This window comes from Myiozetetes cayanensis, unplaced genomic scaffold, assembly GCF_022539395.1.
Source record: "Myiozetetes cayanensis isolate MyiCay16 unplaced genomic scaffold, myiCay2020 scf15, whole genome shotgun sequence".
NCBI classification, from domain to species: domain Eukaryota; kingdom Metazoa; phylum Chordata; class Aves; order Passeriformes; family Tyrannidae; genus Myiozetetes; species Myiozetetes cayanensis.
The window spans coordinates 1,036,344-1,064,240 of NW_026087159.1; the positions used below are offsets into that span (position 1 = coordinate 1,036,344).

The 27,897-nt window shown below is 41.4% G+C and overlaps 2 protein-coding genes across 6 annotated transcripts in view; one reads left to right on the forward strand and one right to left on the reverse strand.

Annotated features, from left to right (window-relative positions):
- The window catches only part of CHM (CHM Rab escort protein), a 52,559-nt gene extending 46,709 nt beyond the window's left edge, over positions 1–5,850 (reverse strand). For both annotated transcript variants that reach the window (XM_050310329.1, XM_050310328.1), the window contains exon 1: positions 5,780–5,850. In XM_050310329.1, coding sequence (XP_050166286.1) covers positions 5,780–5,828 — 49 coding nt within the window. In that variant the 5' untranslated portion in view covers positions 5,829–5,850. The remainder of the gene's footprint in view (positions 1–5,779) is intronic.
- Positions 5,851–23,078: 17,228 nt separating this feature from the next.
- The window catches only part of DACH2 (dachshund family transcription factor 2), a 243,779-nt gene continuing 238,960 nt past the window's right edge, over positions 23,079–27,897 (forward strand). For all 4 annotated transcript variants that reach the window (XM_050310301.1, XM_050310302.1, XM_050310305.1 and 1 more), the window contains exon 1: positions 23,079–23,597. In XM_050310301.1, coding sequence (XP_050166258.1) covers positions 23,110–23,597 — 488 coding nt within the window. In that variant the 5' untranslated portion in view covers positions 23,079–23,109. The remainder of the gene's footprint in view (positions 23,598–27,897) is intronic.

Sequence of the window (27,897 nt, forward strand, 5' to 3'; positions counted from 1 at the left end):
CATAAAAGGGATTTATGTGGAAGAATAAGGAGTCCATACAATACTTGTATCATTAAATCTGCTGACTCAGAAGTTCTTTGTATTTGAGGCAGAATCAATTCAGAAATAGTGCTTGCTACCAAGAAATGTTTATATACTTTCTGTGTTTCCTGGGGTCCTTTCATATCCCCCTTTGGAAGGCTTACATGTGAAATATTTGCATTATGTTAGATTGTCGTGCACTTCATTTCTCTTACTAGAAAAACTAAGATAAAGAGTTTTCCTTCAAGAAGGAGGACTGGTTAGTGCCAGCTGGAATCTCTATCATCATTCCTTAAAGCCACTGCCTTCTTCCTTTACTTACTAACCCCCATTTATCACATGCAGTATTAAATTAGCCTCTCTGGCCTTGCCAAGGAAACAGTAATTTAAAATTTCAGGGAGGTCAGACATTTTATCTGCACACAGATATAAATATAAAATTAGTGATTTTACTCATTAGTGATGCCTGGATTGCTACCATGTTCTAACAGGTAGAATTTCACAGGTAGTACTTGATTCACTCATCCAGCAGTGACGAATTTTTGGAGCTTCCCTATGACGCAAAATCAACAGTACTTTCACTTTCAAGAATAGTGATTTTGAAGTAGAAAAGAAATAGAGGAATTAGTTACACATTATTTAGTTACCAAAAAACCAATTCTACTTTTAGTTTCAACATAGCAAAATTAAAAATTGAGATAACAGCTGACCTACAGAACTTTTTTCTTCAGCTTTAAAAGCCAAATAATTTTAAAAGTTTTACAAAATAATGCAAAGTTATAATTCACCTCTGTGTAGTCAAAAGTTAATTTTAGGCTTACACACTGCGCCTCCTGCACAGCAGATGTACACACTGCTCTAGTGATGCACTGCCTTTAAATGGGCACAGCCACTGCCCTGAGCGAGTTATAAACAGCTTCATATGTGTGGAAGTATCTTGGTTCCCAAGCTGCTCACTGCAAACTATTTCCCAGTCATCCAGCTGATAAGTTTTTACTGAATTACACGAGATTCATCTTGAAAAGGCTTAAATGTTTAATTTGCTTCACTGTATCTACTAAATAAATCACAAGTGGCTCTTTCATAATATAAAACATTGAAGGAAAATATATTAAAAATGCTGGAACACAGACAATTTCAAAACAATCTTCTGGAGTCAGACAGTTGACCAGCTGCAATAAATTTTGTTTGCATCTGAACTTCTAGGAAGTGAAGAGCAGCTGACTCTGGAGGAGCTCACTACACCATCTTCATGGTGAGGTTTTGGAATATGTGGAACTTTAAAGGCATTTCATAATTTAACTGGAAATTAAAATATATATTGTATATAATATTTTAAGTTAAAGACAGCTAATTAAATTTGAATATTAGGTTTGATTAATTTTAATATATGTTCATATTGCAGAACACTATCAGAAAATATTTATGTATTAAAGAATATGGTACAGAAATGCCAACCCACTGAGACAAGTGAAAAATCATAACTGGTCAAGCAAGGAGCCAAGAATTTCTTCTCCTACACTGTAATTCCATAAAGTTATCTGTATCCCATCAGGGGAAGCTGGCAATGAAAACCATGGGCTCTGACAGTTGGTACAGATAAATGTTATTTAGAAAAGGAATGACATTTCCTACTGGAACAGACCAACGTGTCTTTTCGACTGCTCCTGATTCAGCCCAGAACTTTGAAGTCCCTTGCTAAGCCTTTTTCTAAAAGGAGTTTGTCACCTTGATATGCAGATGACCTACTCTGTATTTTCAAAGCAGGGGCACAGGAGTCCTACAGTCTGTTATTTTGTAAGATCAGCAATATAATCTGGAAACCTGAAGAACACAAACAGGCTGAGAAGGACAACAAAGGGTTCACAGAATGATGAGTTTTCTCCCAAGAGCAGCTGGGGACATTGCACAGGGGCTGGGAAAGAAATCCATCCGAGGCAGCAGTAGGAGCCTACACCTCCAAGGTGGCTATCACAGCATCTCTGCTACACCCCAAAATCCACACTGGAAACCACAACATAACTACTCAACTTTAGTTAAGTTAAAAAAACTCAGAAGGAAGATAAAGGCATGTTTACATTTGGAGAATACTAAAAAAATCAAAGGGGGACACTCAGGACACGGGACAGGACGGTGAGTCAGTGTTCGTTTTGTTTGACACCCACGTGGACAGGCAATGAATGACTTATCTACAAATGATAATAAAAATGTGGCTCTATTTCCTCCTTCCAGACATCAACATTACCAGTCAGTGCCACTGTGTTAGTCCACAATGACCACTGATGTCAACAAACATCCACCTTCAGCTGGTTTTCCATCGAGCTTTCAACTCTAAATAGCTATTGATGTAAACTGAAGACTGTGCACTTATATAAGGTAATGTAACCAAAATACCAGCCCAAAAGATGTATTAAAAAACATTTTTTGGCACGTCCCAAAAATATACTGCAACAATAAAAACATTAGGAATTACTTATTTTTTAAAATCAACCTTCAATGTTAACTTCAAAATTCACATCCATAACATTCAGATTAGTTTTTCAAGGTATATTTTTAAAATATTGTTAGTTTCTGGAAGTGATTTTTCCTAACACTACACTTACATAAGATAAACATAAAGTACTTACACCACTCCCAGCATATCGAACAATAAATAATAGATTCTCCTGACAGGACTTTGATGACCTGGCAAAGCCCGAGTGCTTTCAGCCAAAATCATATGAAACCATAAATCACTCTTTATTTTATAGAATATTTCAAAATGGATTCCTGCTTTCTACCTTGAAAGTCATTTCATGTGTTATTTATAACCACTGAAAACCAGAATGGAAAGAAAATTGCATAGAACTAGAAAATTTACTGTGACTGCTTTTATAAAGAATAACTCCTTTTTAGAAAAAAATTAGAATTACTGGCAGACAAACTTGTGAATACAACACCTTTTAAAGAGCCATATCCTTTCCAACTTCCCCAGCAGTAATGCAGGCCTGGTGGAGCATCAGAGACAAGTTTAAGAAGTCAAGACTGAACACAGCCCAAGGAACTGAAGAACTTCCAAGGTAAGATGACCCTGCCCCTGTATCCACACCTCTGTGCACAGCCACACTGCAGATCTTGGCACTTACAGGAGCTTCTGCCCCAAATTCAGTGTTGCTGAATGTTCTGCCTGTGAATTTTCCTATTTGACAACTTCCTGAAGACAAAAGCTGTGCCGCTGACTCCCAGCTCTGTGTGTCCCTCTCAAACAGACGCCTCTTTTTTGGGGTATTCACCAGAGAACTCCTCCTGTTCCCTCTCGCTGTCAATGCACCACCATGAATGCCTCAATCATTTAAAAGTGACCCCACAAAAGCGGATCAATAACGAACCCCCTTAACTGAACATGGCTAATGCCCACCTTGAATTCCTTGAGCAAGCATTTACATCAGTCTCTCCAGGCTTTTGGACAATAAAAATCAACAAGCATCAATTCACAAAAAAAGAGGTTCCACTTGCACTAAACTTCCTACATTAAAACAGATAAATGAGCCCAAAATAAAATTCAAATCTAATCTTACCACTCAATATAATTACTAAAATTAACAGATGTACAAATTACAAAACCAGGAAAAGGCCACACATGCAGAAAAGAATGCAATTACTACTATGCATTAAAAATACCATTAACACAAAGGTTCTAGTTATTACATATGACAAATATGTACAAATAGGTACACTCAGCACTGGTTACAGCCTTAGAAAACACAGCTGAAGACTAGGCTAAGATATTCCCTCAGGAGTCACTTCCCAAAGAGAAGACAGATGAAAGTTTTACTTGAAATAATCTTCCACACTGAGTAATGAATAGAGATTTTAAAAACACCAGTCAGTTAACAGTGTTAGTCACCATTTACGTACGTTCTGAGTAAAAAAGGAATGCACAGAAAAGACAAAACAATTCCTAAAATGCAGAATTCTGAAAAACTTGAGATTGGCTACAGCAAAACTCTCTACAGGTGGGCAAAAAATCATCCCTGAATACCAGTGGCTAAAACAGCTGAATAGCTTAACATAATTTGTATAAACCTCGGGGTTTCTGCATCATGTACATAAACACCATTTACCCCGTGGCAGTAAAGAATGGATTATCCTCAAAAATCACACAAGTTATGCAATTTTTAATATTTTCCCTTACAGTTTGATACTTTAGCTTTCCATAATTAACTATTCCTCTCATACAGCCAAAATACTCACAAATCTGTAGACATATGAAAATTCCAGACTCATTATTAGGGCTTCCACCCCATACAACAGGGTTAAGAGCACAGAAGGGATCTCCTCATTTGCTCAGTAACCTTAATTTTGCATTTTTAGTAGAGTTATAGTCAACAGTGGGGCAATATGTTTTCTTAACTCTCAGAAACTCCAGAAATAAATCAGAAATCCTTTAAGCAATTACACAAACAATGCACAGGAATCACTTTTTTTCTGCTAAACACTGAAATTACATTAAGAAACTCACTCATTCTATTTCAAATTGCTGGAAATTTAAATCCAAAGAACACAATTTGACAAATTAGTGAACCCCAAAACCAGAGTTGCTGATTTCACAAGGAAAACAAGAACATTTAGGAGCATCTTTCCCATTTGTGCTCCAACCAACATCCTGAGCTCTTCACTAAGGTAAACAAAATCTGGGTGTAAATTTGGGACCTAGAAACAGTGATGTATTTGGAGCATTTTAAGATTAGATTAGAGCTCCATGCTGAATTTAAGGTGGGCAGCTTATCAAGGCCAGTCTGAATCAGGTCACTGTCACTGGGTTCTACACACAGAAATCTATTTCAATACTTAGAAATTATTTCAATCCACAAGCAGTAGAAATCTTACTTCTGAAGGAGTATTTTAAAATTTCTCTAGTAGTTACACTGTGGTTTGTTTCAGTGAAACATTCCAGGTCTCCATCAATACTGACCTGAACAGGATGAATTTGTACAGGATACAGAATAGGCAAAAAGTTCAGAATTAAGGTGTGTGCAATCGCTCATAGACTAAAAAATACGCTTTAATGAGAAGAAAACTCAAAAATTTTGTGTTATTTTTAAGCACGCATAGAGATTGGAAAAAACAATTAAGTACAAAAGTTTTTGTATTGTAGGATATGATTAAAAAACCACATATTATCAGCATATACCACCTACACTGCAAGGAGACGGGGTTTAGCTCTGCAGAGCTGTTTTTGGCTCAGGAGAGCAAACCTGTGCAGCAGGACGGTGTTTCGGGAAGAAGGGCTGGCAGAGGAGGCAGGGTCGGTCAGACGAGGCTTTCTGGGGCGCCGAAGGAGCCGCTGTCCCAGGAGTGCGGGGCAGCGCCCGCTCACAGGGCCGGGGGCCACACAGACAGCCCCACCCGCACCTCCATTCCTAAGCACACCTGGACAATTCCGTGTTATCAGCAGCCCCGGCGGGCGCTGCGAGTGCCGGGGACGCCGCGAGGGTGGCTGTGCCCGCAGGTGTGCCCGCAGGTGTGCCCGCAGGTGTGCCCGCAGGTGTGCCCGCAGGTGTGCCCGCAGGTGTCCCCGCAGCCCCGGAGCCCCCAGCCCGCCCTGCCCAGAGGCCGCTGCCTCCCCTCGGCCTCCAGCTCCGCCCGCCCCGCTCCGCCGCCCCCTGGGCCGTGCCGGGGCCGTGCCGGGGCCGTGCCGGGGCCGTGCCGGGGCCGTGCCGGGGCCGTGCGGGCGCTGCCCCGGGCCCGTCCCGCGGGTTGCTCCCAGCAGCCGTACCGGTGCCCAGCACCACCACCTCGAACTCCGCGGGCAGGTTGTCCGCCATCTTGGGCCGCCGTCACGCGGCGCCGGCGGAAAGGGCGGGATCGGCTCCGGGGCGTGCCGGGGCGGGGGCGGGCCCGGCCCTGGGGGAGGGAGCGGCCCTGAGGGCACCGCCCGCACCGACCCGCGGGGCAAGTCACCCCCCTCCTCAGCGCCACTGTCACCCTTCGGCCTCGCCCTCCGTCCCACTGCTCGCCCCTCTGCTGCTGTTGTCATCCGCAGAATGAGCCTTTACCGGGGGTACAGGGGTGCCTGTACCGGGGAAGGCACGCCAGCTCCGCGCATCCCCGAGTGAACTCCGTAAATGCGGCGTTGCCCCTCCTCAGCCAAACGCGACACAATTCAGTGCAAACGCCGTGATTTGTGGGTCGAGTATTGGGACGAATTTCTTTATTGGGAAGGAATTGTTTTCCCTGTGAGGGTGGGCAGGCCCTGGCACAGGTTGCCCAGAGAAGCTGTGGCTGCCCCATCCCTGGAAGTGTCCAAGGCCAGGCTGGACGGGGCTTGGAGCAACCTGGGCTAGTGGAAGGTGTCCCTGCCCATGGGACTGGATGGGCTTTAAGGTCCTTCCCACACAGACGATCCTGTGATTTTGTGAATTCCACTGAAGTTTCTTGGATAACCAGTTCTTCAGAAGCAACAAATGTCACTTTTCTTGTTTCCCCTGCATATGCACTGTTTCCAAAACAATCCCTATTGTTTCTTCAATCTCAATGCTCACTGCTCTTTATTAATATATCCAAGAAAGTATTTCCCTCATTATTTTAAAAAGTTCCCTTACTCCCAGTTGCAATAATATTTTTTCTTTTAGCCACCATATTAAATGCAGATTAAAAAAGTGCATTGGTTACTAGTGTATTAGTTAGAAAGTCATTAATCTAATGCCCTTTCTTATTAATTAACTGCCATATTATATGTTTGATTGTAGTATGTTCTCTGCAGGCAAAACCTTCTCTGTTTTTTTCAATGCATCAATAAACTCATTTTAATTTCCCTCCAAAGGCCTCTACCTCCTCCTGGACCTTACAAAGAAAAGAAGCTGGAATCTGGAATGAAATCCAGGATCCAGAGTAACTTCTCCTGTATTAGCAGTCTGAGTGAAAGAACAGCAAGTATAAAAGCACATATTTGAAAAAGCCAGATAAAGCAACGTAGGCAGAACACCTGTCCCAGAATACTCTGGAAATTTCTGCAAAGTTTTGCTTTTTATTTTGCATTTAATGGCTTATATGGCTTTAAACTAATCTCTTGGTATTATTCATTGTGTATGATTATATTAAAGTCTTAACACCTTAAATCAATAATAACAATAAACCAGCTAGCAGCCTGTTAACACCTTATTACAAGCTCCTTGTTCACACAGCAAAAGAATAGTGAAAACAGTATAAAGTGACTAATGGAAACCAGAGCCCACCTTTACCCCCACGGTACTGCCAGACGTGCTAGAGCAGAGGCAGCACAGAAAATAGTCTGGTAGGAACAACAGAAGAACAAAAAAACATATAGATTTAAACATCAGTACTTCATTACTACACTGAGAAATATGTAACAGATAAAATTAGTAGTTATTAATTCAGATAGGAGTAAGGTCAAATCTTATATTTCTTATATTTATGCTTTCAATTGTCCCACAGAGATTTTGATTCAAACTTCCATTCTTCAATTCTGTGAATGGAGCTGTCATTTCTACTTTTTAGCCTGCAACACAGGAATTTATCTCCAGAATTCTCACAGTGCTGGATCATCCTGACCTAAATGTCTTGTGTTCAGGAACAAAGCATCACTATATTGGTTAGATCAGATAAGACAAATTCCCCTTGCACATCCTTTTCCTGCTGAGGGAGGGCACACTCATGAAAATATAACATCATCGTGAAACCCTTTTGTTATTGTTTAACATAATTCTAGGACTGCACTGGAGCAGAGCTATTTCACTGTCAATGTCTTACTGTTTCTCAAGTGCTTAAGTATTTATCCCACCACAAAATGCTGTTGTTTGGTGCTGTGAGTTCCTGTGAGCTTCATTCATAAGATGCAATCAGTGCAATCCTATTTCATGATGACAGTCATTATCCACTGGACCAGAAATCCTCCTTAGTACTATTTATTTGACAAAAATGATTATTCAGGATCTTTAACTGCAAGGTTTGTCAGTCCCACACAACACAAAAATATTTCTCTGTACTTTCCAGTTTTAATATCAGCAAATGTAGAAGTGAAATATGTAAGTATGAATAATTTTTATGAGAATTTCATGGACCTTGAGAAAATGTCTTGCCATGTTTTTCTCTTTAGCTATTTAATTGCAATGTCATATTAACAGAAAGCAGCATACCCAATTCTGCATGGATGAATAAACACATTCAATAAAGAAGATTTAACAGAGTAAATCAAACACTGGATTAAACATTTTCTGCATAACAGACCACAAAATGGGCATTCATTTTACCAATAGATCCTCTACATTAGAAACAAATAGAAATGCACACCAACATAATTAAACTGCACATCCTGTGGCCTGATTACTGAATTTCCCTGTATTTTGTTAAACTAGGTCTCATCAATTAGAATTGCCAAAATGCATTCCAAAATGCATACAGAAAAACTAAATGTAATTCTTTTAACCATTTGTATTCAATACATTTTCCCCTATGTTTTATGAAGTAATTCACAATCCTACATATTGCAGGGGATTTATACAGCATTTTTAGCAAAAACAATTGGACACATAAAAAGATCAATTTTAAGATTCCACTTTTAGCTGTTCTAAAAGTTTTCTGTGAGCTACTTTTCCTACTTTGATTTCTAGCAAAGCATCTCTCCTAAAAACATGGTGTTTTGCTTTATAGCTTTTATTTGGGATTTTCACATGTTCACAGAAGTCCCTTTGTTACTTTAAAGTCTGTGTAGTTAACATTTAACTCTATCAAAATGCATTTCAGAAATGCAGGAATTTGAGCAAAACCTCATGTTTTTATGTTCCCAGGGAGAAACACTGAAGTTCAAAGGAAAATCAGGAAGAATCAGCATTGGAATGATGGAGTTTCCAGTTATTTCCAGATCCAGTCTCAGATCACTTGATGAAATGTGTCTTCCTCCAAAAACAAACAGCAAATGCTTCATATTCACTATGATGAATTTTAATTTTTTGGAGTTACAGCCTCTTTATCCAGCGGTGACTTCACGTGTGAAATCTCATTATTCATTCCATTATTCCCTCAATGGATACAGAATTTAATTCTACTCGAGTACCAGTTTGAATAAGGATCAGCAGCAGGATCGGGCCTATTAGCTGCTTGAAACATCTCGTGAATAACCCGATTTATCCCAACGAAATGGCTCATTAGCTCAGGCAGCAGGGAAATGTTTGTGTGTTGCTGCAGTTCTGCGTGGTTTTCATATGGAGTTTGCAGTTATGCAACTGGCCCTCGCTCAAGCATGAACCAACTGGCTTGTTCATTAACCACAGGAACAGCCACTCTGTGCTCAAGCATGTTTGTGAAAAAATTAGTCGTTTCCAAATTCATTCCCAACTCCCAGACACCTTTATTCTGTCTCCTCCTTGGTTACCACTGTCTGAGTTTTTCTTTCTTCCTGTAGTAAGTCCTAATCATGCCCTTAAATCTTGTGCTTTATCAGTGGCATTAGACCCTAAAGTGCAAATTCTCAGAGAGATGTAGACACTCAGTTCCCATGGATGGGATGAATATTCCTCTGATACAGTCATCTTGGTGCATCGGTGAACTGAACATAGCTTAAAAACTCTGAATAATAAACCCACATTTTTTACCTAAGGAGCACTGGAACTAATGTTGAAGTTGCCCTTTTGACTACTAAGATGTGGGAAAACATAGGATTGTTTAGGGAGATGGGGAAAGAAAATTACATGTCTTGACTTCTGTAAGCAGGCAAGGCAAGGAATCTATTTTCCCAACTTTCATTAATGACAATCTGCAACAACTCTGTAGGTCTCTCATGGCCAGTCAAAACTTTCTTGTGCAAAATGAACACAGAGGAGAGAAAAAACAGGATCATGGCTTTGATCAGGTTGCTCTGCCCAGCATAGCTGGCAAAGTATGGAAAGAAAGCTCCACTCCAGCTAAATTAAGGATTACCAGTGAGTTTTACAGGTCTCCAGGTCTCCTAAAACTACAGATGTGCAAGATCTTTGCAGCAGCCTCAAAATGCAGGGTTTTTTTTAATCTTCAATCTTAAAATAGCTGATGAACCTTGGATGATGACTAATATGCTGCAGTCTTCATTGCTTGTCTCTCAGAGACATGGAGGAAAACTTAGCTTTAGGAATTGGAGGCATGGAGAACTGGTGGTAGAATCAGACTGTGTCTTGATTTACAGTGAGGTGACCCCATGTTATGTGCATTTTATGGGGTCAGTCATGGGTTTATTTGGTTTGATTTCTTCTCTCAGTGCTCAGTAGTGATCACTAAAATAATGACCACAGTTGAACCTCTAAGGATTAAAGTATAAACTCTCAGAAAATAAATGCATTTTGTATAATGTATCAAAGAATGTTTCTATGGCTAAATTACATGTTCCAAGCTTGGCATTTCTAAATACTCTTAATAACCAATCTCTTCTGTTTCTTCTCATCTTCTGAAAATGACAGCATTATAACAAAGTGTGGTATCAATAACATCAGAATAAATTGGGAAGAATTACTGAAATTATGCCATTGTAGACTAGGATGCTACAAAACAGTTTAATGCTTTCGGTCCCAGCAATTCCATTATTTGGATATTCCAGCATCTAAAAGTCTGGGCCAATCATGGTATTTCTGCAATTGCCAGTAAACACCAGAAAAAGAAATGGATTGGATATATGGGACTGCTGTATAAAGTTGGGCAATAAATCAAGATTTATTAAGATTTAATCAAGATTAAGTAAAGATGGACAAGTGTGTCTCATGATATTCAGTTACTGCCCTATTTAATTTACAATATTACATGGAGCAGTTTTATTGCATAGTAAGGTTTTCATACTTGTGCTTTCCAGGTTTAAGAAAACTGTACCTTTTCCAGCACATCTGGAGACTGTGGCTTATGTAAGAAACTAATCTCTTTCCCCTGGAACTATTCCTGTTCTTCTTCGTATTGCATTTCTTTTATTCATCTCTCTTGACTTGTTGCCAATTTATGGGTACAGATCCTTTAGCCATTAGGGCATATTCCTCCTTCATTCCAGTCAGAACAAGTTTTACCATGCAAAGTTCAGCCTCTGCATCCTGATTGTTTAACAACAATAATTACAGTTGGAGGTGAAATGTATGTTGCTTTAAACAGGAGAGAGGAGTAATTATCTCATTTCACTGTATATGTAAAATGTGCCCATGGAGATATTGAAAAAAAAGCAGGAATTGATCTGAGAGATGGATGATACAGCATAGTAAGCAAAGGAAAAAACAAACCCCAACCAACCACAGAGTGGAAGGCTGTAGTTCCCTATTTGAGGAGAATGACAAGTGCAAGATTTTTGAGTAATTTTTTAAAAAGCAGTATTCTCAAGTCTTGAAAATCATAAATGGCATCTGGCTAAAATTAAAAGAGAGGAAAAACCAAGACTTTAGGTTCTGAAACTGATAAAGGTCCCTTAGGAAACTCCCCGTAAATATTCTCATATAATTAAAAGGGTTTAAAGTAGTCCATAAAGCCATGTGAATTGATGTGTCTCATATGCAGTATTTTTGCCTAGACTTCACCAGAGAAACCATAAACAAAAGACTATAAAGGCCTCAGATGAAATGAGTTCTTGCCAGCTCAGATTCTTGTGAAGATACCTGTCACCAAGGACCCAAACACGAAACTGTATCCGAGAGACATCCAAAAGTTAGAGGGGAGTAACAGCCAGGGACTGACCTTCAGATGAGGCAGACTATCAGTGATGACACTCAGTTAAAAGATTAATGACTGCATTTGAAATTTGAAATTTGAAGAAGCAGGTCTGTGCTTGAGGTTGATTTGCCTCAGTCCCAGTGCACTGGGTCTGTCACTGCTGCACTTAGAGCTCTGCAGAAGAGCAAAGATTTAGTTTGGGCTTTACAGCTGCAGTGGTGGAAACAAATGCCAGACTGCATGTATGTGTGATGCTTTTGAGTGTTCAGGATGGACACTTATGATTTAACACCCATTTTTCATTAATCCTAACATAGTACAGTCCATTTAAATGCTGCCTTTCCTTGTGCAGAAGAGTTCCACATTGCACTTACTGAACTTCAGTTAAACTGTACATGTCTAGGCCAAGAATGCTCCTACTGTAAACACTGTAGGGGCCACCTAAATTTAAGTATTGAAAGTTTTTTAAGATGTTTGCATTTTATTTTGTTTTCAGGGGATGATGCAACTGAGCATTGTAGCACAACTGCAACCTGTCAACCCCACTGCCTTGATAACAGCCTATTCTCCAGGTTGTTTTACTAGAGTGATATTGTGTAAAATGAAGACAATAAGAAGTCAAATCTTGTAGTCTGAGTGAGAATTTTAAGTTTGAATGTCACAAAACATGATGCATAGTACTCAACAGAAGGCTTTTTTTGTTTGTTTAGTCTTAGCATCATCTTTTTTAGGATCAAGTGTTGGCCTGGTCAGTCAGCCTTAGGAGATCCCAGACCCACACAGTACAGTACAGCTCTTTGATAAGGCAGTTTCTCCAGCAGCAGAACAGCTATTCCTGTTCCTGTTGCTATTCCTACAACCACCTCCCTCGGCCATTCTGCACCACAGACTCTTTGAGGGGAGCCAGGAGACTTTGAGCCATTCCACGTCACTTCTGCTCTGTGCCTGAAGGGACTCAGGTCCCAGAAAGCAGAACAAACGGGAGCACAGTGTCCACTCCCCCCTTCTGTACCTACTTAGCACTTCCTCCTCAGTTTGATTAGGTAAATAAAAGATTAGGCTGTAGCTCCTCACACTCCGTGGATGCAATCTGAATATTAATTCCAGATAGTTGACCTAGACCCTCATATCGACCCTTCCCTTAAGCCAGAAGAGACAAAATTTCCCCCTACCTCAGAAGGATGCTGTGCTGTTGTAAATGTTGAGGCAGATTATTAGGAAGATTTGCAAGAATAACTACTTAAAATGGCCACATTCATTTTAAAGAAAAGAAATATAATTGGTATTTGCATAGAAGAAAATGGATGAATTTAAATTTTAGTTGATTATAATTATTGTCATCATAATCATCATCATTATCTTTGTATGTCTAAATGACTGATTCAAAGAAGAATTTTTAACACATTTCACATGTCAGTGCAGTTCTTTTCTGTTTTGTGCCTTAGTGCTTGGGGTTTTTCATTTGATTTTTTCAGTCTGAACTTTCTATGGAAGCTATTGTAGTTTCCTTAAAAGGTGGAAAAATGTTTCAAAAGAAGTCAAACTTAGAAGTACTACATATGTACATTTTATTTTTTCAATGAGAGTTAATCAAATTGTACAGAAAACCTGTGGATAGATATTGTGGGATGGCACTTGGAAATGCTCCTAAAAAAGAGATTCTGAATACCGAGGTGCTACCTAAATCTGACCTTTTTAACCAGACAAGGGAGGTGAAACTGGGACAGTTGCCTACAAATTAGTAGGTGAACTCATTTAAGTGGTAGTGCATCCAGATGAGGATACCACTCAAGAAGTCTGTTAATAAACTGGAACTGTACCTAGACATGGAGCTCCTAAAGGTTCTCAAAGTTACTAACAGTTTATTATTTCAATACTATGTATAGTGATAGAGCTGATATTCTGTATTCCCTGTTGATGCTGCTATAGTAAAACCTGTGTGATTGGTAGTAAATCTACACTGCGTGAGTTCATCAGGATTGGCAATTATGAAGGGTTCAGATCCACAATGTCTGTTGGTGAAAGCAGCTTCTTTTTTACTGAGGATCACATCAAACCTGAGATGAGCAATCAGGACTACAAAGGCCTTATACTGTGCATAGCAAAAAAGTGTCATCATTCCCATTTCCCTGATGGCTTTGAAATGACTGTGAAAAGCATTTTGCAACAGAGGGATCATCATAGTGCATGATAGCTGCAATTCCTGATACCTGGCATCTGTCACAAACTTGGCTTCATCTTCCACAACTTCACCTTTAGCATGAGTTCATTTTATTTGGTTCCTTTACTCTTGCAGAAGGGCCACTAAGCCAAGTGTTCAGATCCTGTGTCTGCCCAGGGTTACTGTGCCTTGTGGAAACAACTGTTCCCTGCACTCTTGCAGTTTGCTGATAGTCTGTTTTCAGGTGGTTTCCTATGGGACAAGGAATTCCCTAAAGAGGAATAGGGAATATATGCTCTAGTGGAAGCCTCATTTGCTTTTGAAATAAAATGATGATGTCTCCTTTCTTATTTTCTTGGCATGAATAGAAGTTGTTCATGCCACTACACAGAAAGACACGAGCAAGTCTTAAAAAACATGCTTTGAGCTGTAAATACTCACAGATCAGATGCCTCTGTCCGAGATATGGACTGAGAAAGGGAGAACCTGTTGTAAGGATTTCCCTGAAGTGCCTGTTAGAAGGATTGACAACTGATGAGTTGCAGCACAGCTACACAACACCTTTGGCCAAAAGACAGACTTTGAAGTTTTGAGAGTCTTCTGTTTCCTCACTATGACCAGGAATTTGAATTTTTTAACATATTCTTTGTATAGAAAAGGATTGCACCGCAAGATATGGGGTTCAAATAAGCTTCTCTTAATGGAAAATATCAAACCCAGAATTCCTGGCTAAATTCATGCACTAGAGTGACAACAATGTGCTCAGTCAACATTAATTATTTAAGTAGCAGGGAAAATTGGTGTCTGAAGTTCTGTCACTCCAAACAAAAACATCTTTTTTGATTTTCAAAAGTTTTCTTTAATTCTTTTATTTATCTTTTTAATTATCAAGTTAAAGACTATCTAAAATATAAAAGAACTCACAGTTCAATTTTTTTGTATTTAAAACTATATCATACATTTACATTTTAGGAAAAAAAAATAGTTACATTCCAAGGTCTGTATTAAACTGTGCCCTATTTTATATTCATAGACTTTGTGGAATTAAAAAAAATAGGGAAGATCTTGTCATAGTATATTTAAAATAATTATAGATATAAGGGAATTAAATGCTGATACATCCCTTTAGAAAAAATTCTGAATAAATACTTTTGCTTTACAGTCTTCCCCAGTGCAAAATACTCTAAAATTCATAATACAGACCTAGTAGTGGTCTCACAGGGCACTCAGAGGTTTTAGCATTATAAATACTGTTAAGGAGAATTTTTAAAAACTCAGACTACAGGAGGGTTATACATTAAATAATTATGATCACAGGTGTTCCAACCTGTACTTTAAATTCATGGCCTGATCATTCTTATGCCTCCACAAGTCACCAGTAATTCCATCAGAAAGTCAATGAAGTTAAAGCATATAAAGCCAGGTTTATTCCATATTTCTGTGTAGGTTATTGATGTGTGTCACATCAAACTCGATGGGAAAGTCAGGAAGAGGGAAAAGGTTGATAAAGTCAGCCTTGCCTGGAGATGAAGAGAGACACTTCTTTCCATGTGACTGTTTTCCACTTTATCCCAAAGTCCACAGAGCATACTGAGGGTGATTTTGAGACACAGAGATTGTTCAGGTTAAAACCAAAACCTGCTCTTAAATATTTGACTCTGATCCCACTCTGTGTTCTGTGACTGAGGCTCAGACTCAGCTCTGCCTTGGGTTCAACCTCTGCAGGTCATGCTTTGGACTGGGGGTGAAAGCGCTGAATGAGTGCCCAGTGAGGCCTGTCCCTCCACTGCCTACAGAGAGCTGGGCAGTATCCTGTGGTTAATTCCACTAAATATTTACCTTTATTTATAAAAGCAAACAAACATTACGTTCACTGTGTTTTCCTCAGCATGTGAATAATTCTGACTGAGAGCTGGCAGCCAGTGGCAGCAAGGCCTCAGGACCAGGCTCACTCTTTGGGGAGTTCACAAAGAGATGAGGAATCTGAGGGAGAGGCTTTTGCGAGGTCTGTGTGAAATCAGGAGTGGGCAGTTTTAAAGCCCTGTACATGTCCCTGTACACCCCACACTGCCCTCTGAACTCCCCACACATCCTACACCCCTTACTCAGGTAGGATTTTGTTCCTGTAAGGGAGAACATCCTGGACCTGATCATCTGCAAACAGTATCCCAAATAAAAGGGTTTACAATTTTTAAAATTTGCATTCTAAATGAAATGCTTCAAAACTTCTCAGGCACGTGGTTTAGGGATCAAAGGACCAAACTGGCATTTGCTACCTCACCCTGTTTGGACCAGCTCCATAGATTTTTACTCAGAACTCCAGACGGATTTCAGTAAGAATTGGCAGCACAGATTGATATTATGTTATGGCTTTCAAAAGAAAGGTAGTGTTTTAAAAGACAGGATCACAAAATTGATGTGCAATGCAAAATACCCATCGATCCTCATTTCTGTCAATAAGGTTTCTATAATTTGAGGATAGTAAAACACTGAAATGTGTAGTTGTATCCAAGGCAAAAATACCATTCACTTCCATGGAAACAGAATCAGGCTCAAATCCTGAATACTAAAATATTATCTGTGTGAAGAAGTATTTCATTCTTTATTATTGCGTTACTGGTTTAGATACAAAAATATCAAAATATCTACAGAATTTTAAAACATAGTGGTTTCTTAATATTTACTCTCATGCTTATAAAGGACCTGGACCCCTGAATGATGTAAATCAATTATCCCTGTGTGTGTGAAATGCTGTAACAAGATCAATGAGACCTGAACACAAGGAGGCATCTTAGGATAACAGCTGCAGATGCACACATTCCCTGGTAAAAAATAAATGAACACACACTGCTCACCCTGATGCTTCTCCCCCACCCCCCAGCAAATCCCTGCCATTATCCTGCCCAACTGTAAATGCATAAAGGAAAACCAAGAAGGAGCAGGGAGCAGTCAGTGTATCAGCAAAGTACAATAAATGGTCACTCTTAGATCGAGGTAAAAGGAATGCTTTGCGTTCAGGTTGGAAATTTGGCTTTGATGGGACTTAATGGTCAGACTCAACTTCCAACCAAATGCTGTACAGTTAATGGCTCTATGGAAAACTGCAAGGATGGATCTTTACCATTTAAAATACATATTGGCTTTAAACATGAGCTCAAGATAATTACTTTTACAATATGAATAATTTTGCCAATTGGATTTCCGCAAAGTAGCTTCAATAAAATACTGAAAATATTTCTTCAATAAATCAATTACACTTCTACAGAGCCTGGATAGCTGTAAATTGTTTTCTCATTGATAACATTCTGTTTACGAAAGCCTATTTTCAAGGAAACGACTCTCAAGATTTCTATTGGAAAATGCTTTGCAGTTAAAACAGAAGAATGAGAATTAATGAAAAGTCCACATGAGCCTTATGTATAAATAAACAAAAAAAGAGATTACTTTATTTGGTTACTTGAAGTAGAATGTGATGTCCATGTTGAAAAATACCAAAAAAATGTAAAGAAAATTAAATACCTTCTTGTCCCACTAGATGGTGGTGCCTTCAGATTAGGACTGAGATGCTCAAACAGACAGAGCAGGAAAACTTTTGCTTTCTTTAGCTGACCTGCAAATGTAGAGAGTGAGAGATGAGGATAATCTTGTTCCTCTGAGAGATAGTAACAAGCATTTGAGTGTAATGACTTACTGAATATATTGGTGTACATGGAATTGTGTTCACAGTGGTTCGCTATAAAGTGTGTTTTAACTTCAATACACATCTAATAGTATTAATTTTTCTTCCTGAAGAAGAGAAGATGCAAACAACATTGAACCTTAATGATGATTGTATGTCATGTAAAACAGCCCTGTTACACCAAGGTCCTGCCTTTGCAATTTTGCTGCCCTCTATCCTCAATCAAAATCCAGATTAAAGTCGGGAATCATTAGCAACAATTGCATCTTGTATTCGTGTATTTCACTGGGACAAGCTTAAAAGTACCACCCCCGTTTTTATAGGACAAATGTACTCCTTGCTTTCAGGGAAAGGAATTTACACATGGGTTAGCCAAAAAGTGATGGTGCCTATGGATGGCAGGTCTCACCTCCTCAGTGAGAACAGCCAGGGGAAATTCTAATGAATGGGCAAAGTAGATGGGACCTTGTTTGAGGGTCATGGCTGTGCTTTGGTAATCTCAGCTTCCTGTAGTAAATGGCCAAATCCTTCCTGCCTCACGTAAAGCTTGAACTGTGAGCTCAGGGCAGGTCTGTGAACTGAGAACTTGTCTCAAAGGCTGTGTCTGTGGAGGACTGTCAAGGACTTAAATATCATGATGTACATTGGTAGCATGAAAAATTTAAGATTAAAATTAAGAGCTGCTTTATGGATGAATTACTCTGGTCAGGTAAGCTCTAACATGAGACTTTCCAATTGTTCTTTTTAAAGATGATGTAATGGTACAGAGAAGTTAAGGATGTCCATAAGTGTCTTGGAAAAGACAGCATTAATTAAAAAGACAGGAATCCTGGACCTCTGTTGGAATCTGTGACTGTTGTTGCTCTGTGTGTTTTACTGCTATCCCTCTGCTCCCAGGTGGTCACCCCATTTACAATATCCAGTCATTTGGAAAGCAGCCCTCATGGTAGCACAGTTTGATTCAAGCTTATTTGCTGTGTGTTCTTTTCATTTATTCTGTTCCTCCTACTCGAGTCTCCCACTTTTCCATTCCCATGTTTGCCACATCTACTCGGTTTCTCATTTCCTTTACAAGTAACGTACATGAACAGCATCAAAGGGCTGAGATATCAAATCAGTCTGATTTCCAAGGAAAGGTTAAGTACCCAGTAGTCCAGTTCTTCCATGTAAGAACATCACAGCCATAAAAGGCTTAATCTGAGACTTTTTAATGAGGGGAATTCCTTTGTATATGCAGAGGACCGAGGCAGAAAAAGGGATATAGAACTGGAATGGATGCTCCGTTCTTCTGTGGAGCCTTAATTATTTTCCATGTTAGAATCTCCCTGACAGAATTAGGGAGAGAAGATCTGTTCTTCTTTTCTCTAGAAAGGTGGGCAGGATTTTCTGAAAGCCTGAAGAAGCAAAATTCACTCCAGTCATTGTAACTCGCTGCCATCAGGGGTTGAAATGCAGCATTTGCCAAGAGTGCAAGTTCCTTTATTTGATCCCTTTGACTGTACCAGTATAACTGCCAATCACAGGAAATACCTCTAATAACTCTTCCTTTTACTTAATAAGGAATACCACATCTTTAAAACATTAGAAACAGATGTCACTGCATTACTTCACTGCTGATGTATGTAATAGAAATGACACACTAATTAATTTAATGCAGTATAAACGTACTGATTATTTATCATGGCTGACAATAAAATTATGAAAACATTCAATTACAATCAGTGGTAATTCATTATTTATTGATTCTGCATTATGCACACGTTAATACAATACATTTAATCACCTAAGAGAAGGGATCATTTTTCTATTGATACTTAGACATTTGGATTCATCAGTTTTATGTAAAATCCTTGATGTTTAGGTGGGAAGTTTTAATCCACAATTCCAAAAAAACCTCAACTGAAATGTCACAACTAAATTGAATTCAAGTGTCAAGTACAAGTGCGTCTAGAAAAATGTGGGCACTAAGAATGACAGACTAATTTCAGTCTCTTTCTCACGTCACTGGCCTACATTAGTTAATATAATCGTGGTTAGTCTTTGCCAAGTAATCCAAGGCATTAAACACTAACCCAGCAAAAAATTAATAATGTTTTTTCTTCCTTTTCAAGCCTTTACTCAGAATTAGCACCATCAGTGGTTTGCATGCTGAGGATACAAGCTCAGAAATCACTGGGGCATGTTGAGAACTTTAGACTGGTCCTGGGGAATCTCACTGGTAAGGATGAGGAGAATATCATTGTCACTCGGGCTCCAGTCCAGTTGGAATTCAGCAAAAAGTGGTGTTTCATTTCATTAGGACCAGGGTGCATTGCAAATACATCTTCCAGCTATTTTTATCCTTCAGTTTGGGCCTACAGTTACCTCTGACCCTCTATAACCCTGTATTCACATTTATTAACTCACATTTATTTTAGAGTCCACCAAAGTTCTCCACTAACAAGTAACATCTTCTCCTACAATCTACTCATATTGGATGTACCTAAATGAAGCCTATAGAAAAAATTCTTTATGTTAAAAAATATTCACCAGGAACCTTTACACTGAATCCCTTTTTTTTTTGTTTGTTTTTGTTTTGCCTCATGTTTGGCTACAGTAAACTGAGATGAAACACAAACATCACTATTGAGCTTTCCAGCCTTCTATAAACAAAATTATTATATTTAATTAATATCCTACTGCTCACTTAGAAAGCTGTCATTAGTTTTTATCATTGTCTCCTCCTAGTCAATTGTGTCACCCATCATTTCCTCTATGGGATCCCTGGGAACCAGGAGCCATGTTTATGCCAGCTGGCAAGACTTGAATTCCAGAATGCTGTTGACTGGCCCTGTCTGGAATGGCTCTTCTCTCTTCTCCTGCATCAGGAAAGAGCTCTTTCCCACTTCCCTCCAATGGGGCATCTGCAATGATGACAAAAACAAACCCAAACAAACAGAACCTTTGCTTGACATTTCACCCTAGAAACCCAGCCAATTTACATATAGATTAGTACACAACACACCAATAGCACAAGTTGCCCGTGTTAGGAAAACATTTTGCATACTAGCCTGAAAGGAACAAAACTAGTGAAACTTTAGTTTTAAAGTAATATTCTAAAATACTTATTTCAGCTATAGGGAAGCTTAGTAGTTTGTACCCATTCAAATTACGTCCTGCTGGACTCCATTCAAATAAACCATCTGGATACTTTAGAACTGACAAGATATTACTGTATGATTGTTAGGCTTTAGTAACTTTGCCTTGTCTTTAACACAATTACAGGGAAATAATAATATTCATGGATATAGTTGATTTGTATACGCTTAGTTGAACTGGACAGCTGCCTGGCATTAATTCTCAAACCTTGAGCATTTTCGAAGTTTCCAAAGCAGTTCTTCTCTCCATGGACAGTCACCTCTCAAGGGTACTGCTTTTACTACAGCCTTTATGATTTTATATTGCTTCATGCCACTCCGACTTGCTGGGTGTTGATGCGCAAGGCTTCCTCTGGCCTTGCAAAAATTCAGGCTTATTTAGAAATATGTTTAGCTTATGGAAGACATTAAAGTCAAAAAGGAAAAAGAATTCTCACAGTGGATTTTGATTGTCACATTAATCTCAAAGGAAAAAAAAAAGTCTTTAAAAAGGCAGTGTTTGAATCTGATTTATTAGATCTCCTAATGGCAATTATGTCCAGAAAATTAACGCCCAAAAGTTTCTATTTGAAGTCAGTTATTTATTATTTCTATATTTCCCAGTATATAAAAATTGCAGATGAGTTCAGTGCTCTGTTGTACTAAACACTTTGCCAAAGTAAGTAGTCCCTTCACCACAGAGCTCCCAATCTAAGGTCTGGATCCTAAAAAGATGCATGAACTAGTTTAAAATATGAGCACTCTTATTGAAAGGTATTCATTTAACTTATGTGAAAATTCTGCCATAGTTTCAGGCAGTCAGGTTATAGGCCTAAAACCAGTGCCCAGGCTTCTTAGAACACACATGAAATCAATGGGGAGAAGGGAAGGTTCCTTCAGAGTGTAATTTAGATAATTTATGTTCACAAATATAGCAATTTAGTTAGCACACAGTCATGTTCCCTCATTACTCATAATGCAAAAATATTCTACTTCGCAGAAAAGGTGCCTAAATAAGCAAGCCCTGACAAAAGGAAGGAGAAGATGGAATCGTGGAAATAGCTGAAATGCTCTGTTGGTATTGCTTGCTTGGAAAAGTTTTGTTTATACTTCACTGCTTGCTTTGTTTACTGAATGCCTTAGGAGAAAGCTACAAAGGAAGGAAGGGAGAGAAAAAGTTAAAGGACTAGGAAAGAAGGAAAGATAGAAGACTGGAAAACACTGGAAACAAACAGAAGGGAAGAGGAACAAAGGAAGAAAGGGAAGAGGCTGAAAGAGATGTAATATAAGTACACTGGGATCGGGTAAGAAGCAAATAACCAATGTAGCCAGCGCGTCCTGGCTGCTGCTGGGTGTGATACCGTCACTCAACCCCTTTCTATGGAATTTGTCTGACCATCTTTGGACTCCACTTGTTCAGGGAGAAGGGACACACAAGTCTTGGCAGTTCTTGTGGGAACCGGCGTGTTTCAGGTGGGGGAGACACAGGATCCTCCCGGCTCCGGGGCCGCAGGGTTTTACTGTGGTACCAGATGGTGCTTCTGGTGCGGCCGCACAGGCGGGCGTGAGGAGCGGGGCCGAGGCCATTGTGTCTAAACCACAACTGATGCCGCATCGAGCCTGGGAATTGCAGGCACTTACACCTCAGACCTCCTGAGAACGGGCTCTGCCTCGTGCGAGCGATCGCAAACTTCATCTCTCACAGCTCTGTCCCTCCGTCCTGCCTGTGCCCCTCTCCGGAGGGGCTCAGCTCTAGACCCGACTCAGTGGGCTGTAGACCCGACTCATTTCTCCGCACACCGAGCCCCCCGCGCTGCCGCTGCCCCGCCGCCCGTGCCCGGCCCGCAGCACCGCGCTGAGGTGCCGTGCCCGTCACTCCGGACGAGCCCGATGTGCCTTGTCCCAAAGGCAGCCTCGCATCTCCACCCCCGCTCCCCACCGCCCTCGGCTGCGGCGGGGCACAGGTGTTTGAACACGCGGGAGCGCAGCGACCGCTCCATCTCCTGAGGGGAAGGGACCGCTCCCTTCCCTTCCTTCAGAGCGCGGCGGAGCGGGACCCCCTCGACGGTCCGGGGAGCCCCGCGGGACTCCTCGCGTCACGGGGAGCAGGACCCTCTCAGAGCCCGGCAAACGGGACCCCTTCTCGTCCGGGGGAGCCCCACGGGACCATCTCACAGCGCCGGGAGCGCCCACACAAACTTTGCCCCGAGTTGCGGGGCGCGGGGCGGGCGGTCCCCGCTGCGGCCGGGGCTCCCCGCACGCCCCCGCCCCAGGTGCGGGCCGGCGCTGCCCCGCCCCGCCCGCGCCCGCAGCCACTGGCGGCGGCGGTGCCGGCGGCGGGCGGGGCGCATTGGCTGGAGGGCGCCGTCAGTCTCCCCCGGCGGCGCTGGGGAGGGGTCTGGGCGCTGCGTGCGGGCGGTTCGGCGGCTCCGCGCGGAGCGCAGCGCGGGGCTGAGGCAGCCGCGGGAGCCGCGCCGGCCATGGCGGTGTCCGCGCCGCCCGTCATCGCCGCCACTTCCAGCGGCGGCGGCGCGGGGGGCTCGGCGGGCTTGTTCCGGGCGGACCCGCTCTACTCCAGCCCCGCGGAGTCCCCGCGCCTCACCAACAGCCTCGTCAACACTTTCCTCTCGGCCGGCGGCGGCGGGGCCGGCGCGGGCGGCGGCGGCGGCGGCGGCAACGAGTGTAAGATGGTCGATCTGCACGGGGTGAAGGTGGCCTCGTTCCTCGTGGAGGGGCAGGAGCTGATCTGCCTGCCGCAGGTCTTTGATCTCTTCCTCAAGCACCTGGTGGGAGGGCTGCACACGGTCTACACGAAGCTGAAGCGCCTGGATATATCGCCCGTGGTGTGCACGGTGGAGCAGGTCCGCATCCTGCGCGGGCTGGGGGCCATCCAGCCCGGCGTCAATCGCTGCAAGCTCATCACCAGGAAGGACTTCGAAACTTTGTACAACGACTGCACCAACGCGAGGTGAGCGCACGCCCCGCAGCGCTGGGGTCGTGTGAGGGGTGCAGCGGGGGGTGCGGGGAGCAGGGCCGGGGGCGGCGGGGCCGGCGCGCAAAACTTTCCCTGGTTCCCGGAGCCCCGCGGTGCCGGGAGCGCCGGGCAGAGGGGCGGCTCCGCGCGGGGCTCCAAACTTTTCCCCAGGGGTAGCTCCCGAAAACACTCCTCGAAAAAAAAAAACCACAAAGCGGAAAGTTTTCTCCGCTGTTTTGCTCCCGCTGGAACTCGCGGGTCTGCCCGGGACTCGCCGCTCGGCAGTGCCCCCAGGTAGGGGCTGTTCCCGCAGCGGTCCCAGCCCCGCGGTCCGAGCTCCGGAGCGGCCGCAGCGCCGGCCCTGCCGAGCGCGGAGATCCCCGCTGGGTCCCGCACACCCGGGGTTCCAGTCCTGGGCTGTGACCTCACGGCTGCTGCCTTTAGAAATGATAATGATCTAAATAAACACAAAACCCTCTCGGGGCTCGCTGGAAATGCTGGTGCCGTGGGGCAGGGTGGAAGGCACGGAGTTTGGGGATGACATTCCCAGTTCAGCAGCTGGCAAGGGACTTCTTCGGAAACATTTCCATGTCAATGTGCTCCTGCTTTCTGTGGCAGCAAACTTTCTCTGCAGAGCTTTCAGAGAGCTTTGGGTGCGATATCCGACCTGCAGCGTGCAAATCTTCAGTAACTTTGGGGTTTGTGTTACGAGCTGCTTAGCACTGAACGCGGGTGTTTCTTTAATAACAGCTTAATTTCGTGCTAATTTGGGGCCTGATCCTGCTCTCGCCGCCGTGAGCTGAAGCCGGAGCAGACTGGGCGTCCGTTCTTCATTGTAGTACTTGCTTTGTTTCAAATCATTTTATATTACAAGTGTCGTTCTAGAGATGCACTTAATTCCTAGATATATTAATGTGATCTGTGTGGTTTTTTTTTTTTTTTCCTTGCTCTTATCCTGTTTCTGTAACTCCTTCTCCCACTGCCCGTTTCAATGTCAGGCACCTCGGTGACATCACACCTACTGCTTTATGGAAGTGATGGGTTTATAAGTAAGGTCTGAGACTTACATTAATTTTATAGAAATACACCGAATTACTCAGGGACGCATTTAACATGTAAATGCTTCTCTGAAATGTTTCTGAAACTCAGCTAGCATGAAAGTTGACGATTAAAGAAATACATCTCCTTAATTTCTGTGACCGTGCCAAAGTTTTCCCGTAGGGCAGTACAGGATCTGATTTGATGATACAGCCTGTAGATACAATCTGATGGTTTCTGCTCTCCTTTCAACCAATGATTTAAGATCTGGAAACGCTGAAGTAGTAAATGTTTTAAAACTTGTGTTTCACAACTCTTGTTTTTTCTCCCTCTGACGAAGACTTATGGCTGTGATAGGATGAGGGAATAGTGAGGCAGGGAGCGGTGGGGAGGGAGGCAGGTGAGGAGCCAAGGGATGCTCTAAGGGGGTCTGAAAGGAGCAGTGGGTGAACTGGAGCCCTGGCAAAGGCTGCAGATAAGGCAGGAGCAGTGTGAGGGGGCTCTACCAGGGCAGGAACGTGTCTGAGCGCAGCCAGAGCTCTCAGCTGAGGAACACACGTGTTGAATGTGCTTAAGCACGAGCTCTCCCTGCCCTGTTTTGAAAACACTGTATTTTTACCTGTTCAAGGAAAACAAATCCTGGTACATTTCCCCCAAATGTTTACTGAAACGTCACTCAGCCTTTGTTTATGTCTCATGGAAGCGCCGCTGGTTCCAAGAACCTGATGATATCCATGTGTTTTGCGTTCAGTGTTTCAGGTGTGAAGCATGAGGAGTGTTACCAGCACACCTGAAACTTCGCTCAGGGGTTGTGACTTAACGCTAATTGTGTTCCATCATGCTAATTAAATGCTTTGTACGTCATTTTATTTACAGATTATTTTTTCCCTTGATCAGTCCATACTTACTGGAGAGAATGTTTGATAAAACCAGCTAAATACATGAGTAATCTAATTATTTGTGTTTGCTGTGAAGTGACCTGGGAAGCACTGCAGTGTTACCAAACAAAGCAGATGTGGTAGAACTGTTAAAGCCATGCACACAGGATTTAGTTCTGTACCTGGAAAGTAAACACTTGGAAAAAATGTGATCTTCAGAAGTATTATTTTCAACTGGGAATATTAAGTTGCTTTCGTAATAAATATTTTTTTAATTTCTAGGGATTTGTATATTTGTATTTGGATACTGTAGAAATACTGTATTAAACTCATGAGCTGCCAGAAAAACCAATAAGAAATGCTGGGTATCAGTATTTTCACTGTTAGTTGACTTCTGAAAGTCATCATCTCTAATGTTAGTGTACACTTGTAGCTTTTTTTTTTAAAATTGGAATGCAAACCATAAATTATTATATGACTGAAGAAAAAGAGAAATTCTGTTTCTACTGCTTACTCTATTGCCTTTTTTTTTTTTTTTTTAATTGAGTTTGTCTACAGAGCTCATAAGACCTGCAGAGAAATACCCCCGTGAGCGAAAGTTGTTTGGTGTGTTTGTGTTCTGTGTGTAACAGCACTTACCTGTATCCAGCAGCTTTGACCTGAGTGCTTTTTTGCTACGTTCACATTTACTGTTTAATTTTTCATTCACATGTAAACAAAATGTTCCTGCAATGTTTAGCTGTCGTCGTGCAGTCTAATTGGGAAGCAAGGCTCGTAAAACTGAAACTAACTGTTCGTTTCATTGCAGGTCGTACCTTGCAGTGAGTAGTGAGTACAACATCTTGACAAAAATCTAGCTCCTGATTGGCAATACCTTACGAGATTACTTAAATTAGGGACACATGCTTAAATTTAGTAGTAAAGCATAACATTTCCGTAAAATAAGAAAAACTGTAATGAGGGTTTATTTAAAAATGAAACGTAAAACTGTGGTGAGAACATACTTATGATTGCAAATATGTCAGTCCTTAAAAACAGGATTATATGAGTACGATCATAGCCTCCTCTCCAGGGTTCTGTATTTGATGGATGCTGCTGGCCACTGAAAAAGCATGGTGTTGGTCTGGATTATTCAGGGAATAGTCAGAATACTTTCCAGAAAACAGCATTTCAGTGCATGGCATATTTTTTTATGATTTAAAGCTAGTATTTTGTACTGCTTTGGCTATTCACAAACAATAAAAGGCTTTAGAAATTAATTTAAACAGTAAACGCAAACATTTTGTTTTATGAGATTAGGAGGGTCTAGTCATGTTGTCTATTAAAAGCTACCTTCTAGTCAGCAGTACTCTGTCTTTTATTAGGAGACTGATGTCAAGATTATAATTAAAGCAATCCGGTCGTGTAGCTCTGCTCGGAGCTTCCTGTATATTGATAGCAGTTGTGGACATCTGATTATACATAAACTTCCTTGACTAGGTAAATATTTAGCATGCATTCAGACTTGGCCAAACTTGTGAATTTTGGAGGTTGCTAGCATTTTAAAATAAATAAAGATCAGTTTCTCAGTTTCCTTCTCTTCCTTGGAGGGGAGGCTCACTTCAAATACTCTGGAGAGAGATCAGTAGCACAGTGGATTCTGCTTGAGGTGCAGAAAGGAATTTTCCCTCTTTCTGAGCAGAGTAGTTACACTTTTGGAAAAATCCCTCTTTCTTTTTGGACATCTTGAAAGTCTATGCTTGTTTAAAACTCCTAAAATGCTTGAATATTTTCATCAAATGCATATCTAATCTGGAGAACCCTTGATTAAAATTCCCTTCTTTCTTCGTAGCACTAGAGCTCTCCCCATTTGAAGTGTAACTTGCTTTTCCTCTAAAATGGAGTATTTGTGTGTTTCCTGCATGTGGATATGCATAATACATATGTAATTTTCTACTGAGACTTCTACAACTGAAAAATACTGTGTTTTTGTAGCAAAGACAAAAAAGCTAAACAATTAGGTATTAATGATATTCTTGTTGCATATTCAAAAGGTCTTTGCAAGCATTTCTTCTCCTTTTTTTCTTTTCACCATTTCAACCTGCAGAACTCTTCACTGTCACTTCAAATCACACAATTCTACGAAGATAAAACAACATTTAAACTCATTTGCTTTGGGAGGAAAATTGAGCATTTGCACCCAATAAGCCTGATTGTGGAACTGCATGCAAATTGTGTTTTGATTTATCTCTTTTGCACTTTTTTCCATTTGAATTGATCTTGCATTAATTTTGCCAAGCGGCTCTGTGAGGCTGCAGATGTTGCCCTGTGTTTAATAAATCAATGAGACAGATCTGAATGAATCACTTCAGATGGATTCTCTGCTCGGTTTGATGTCT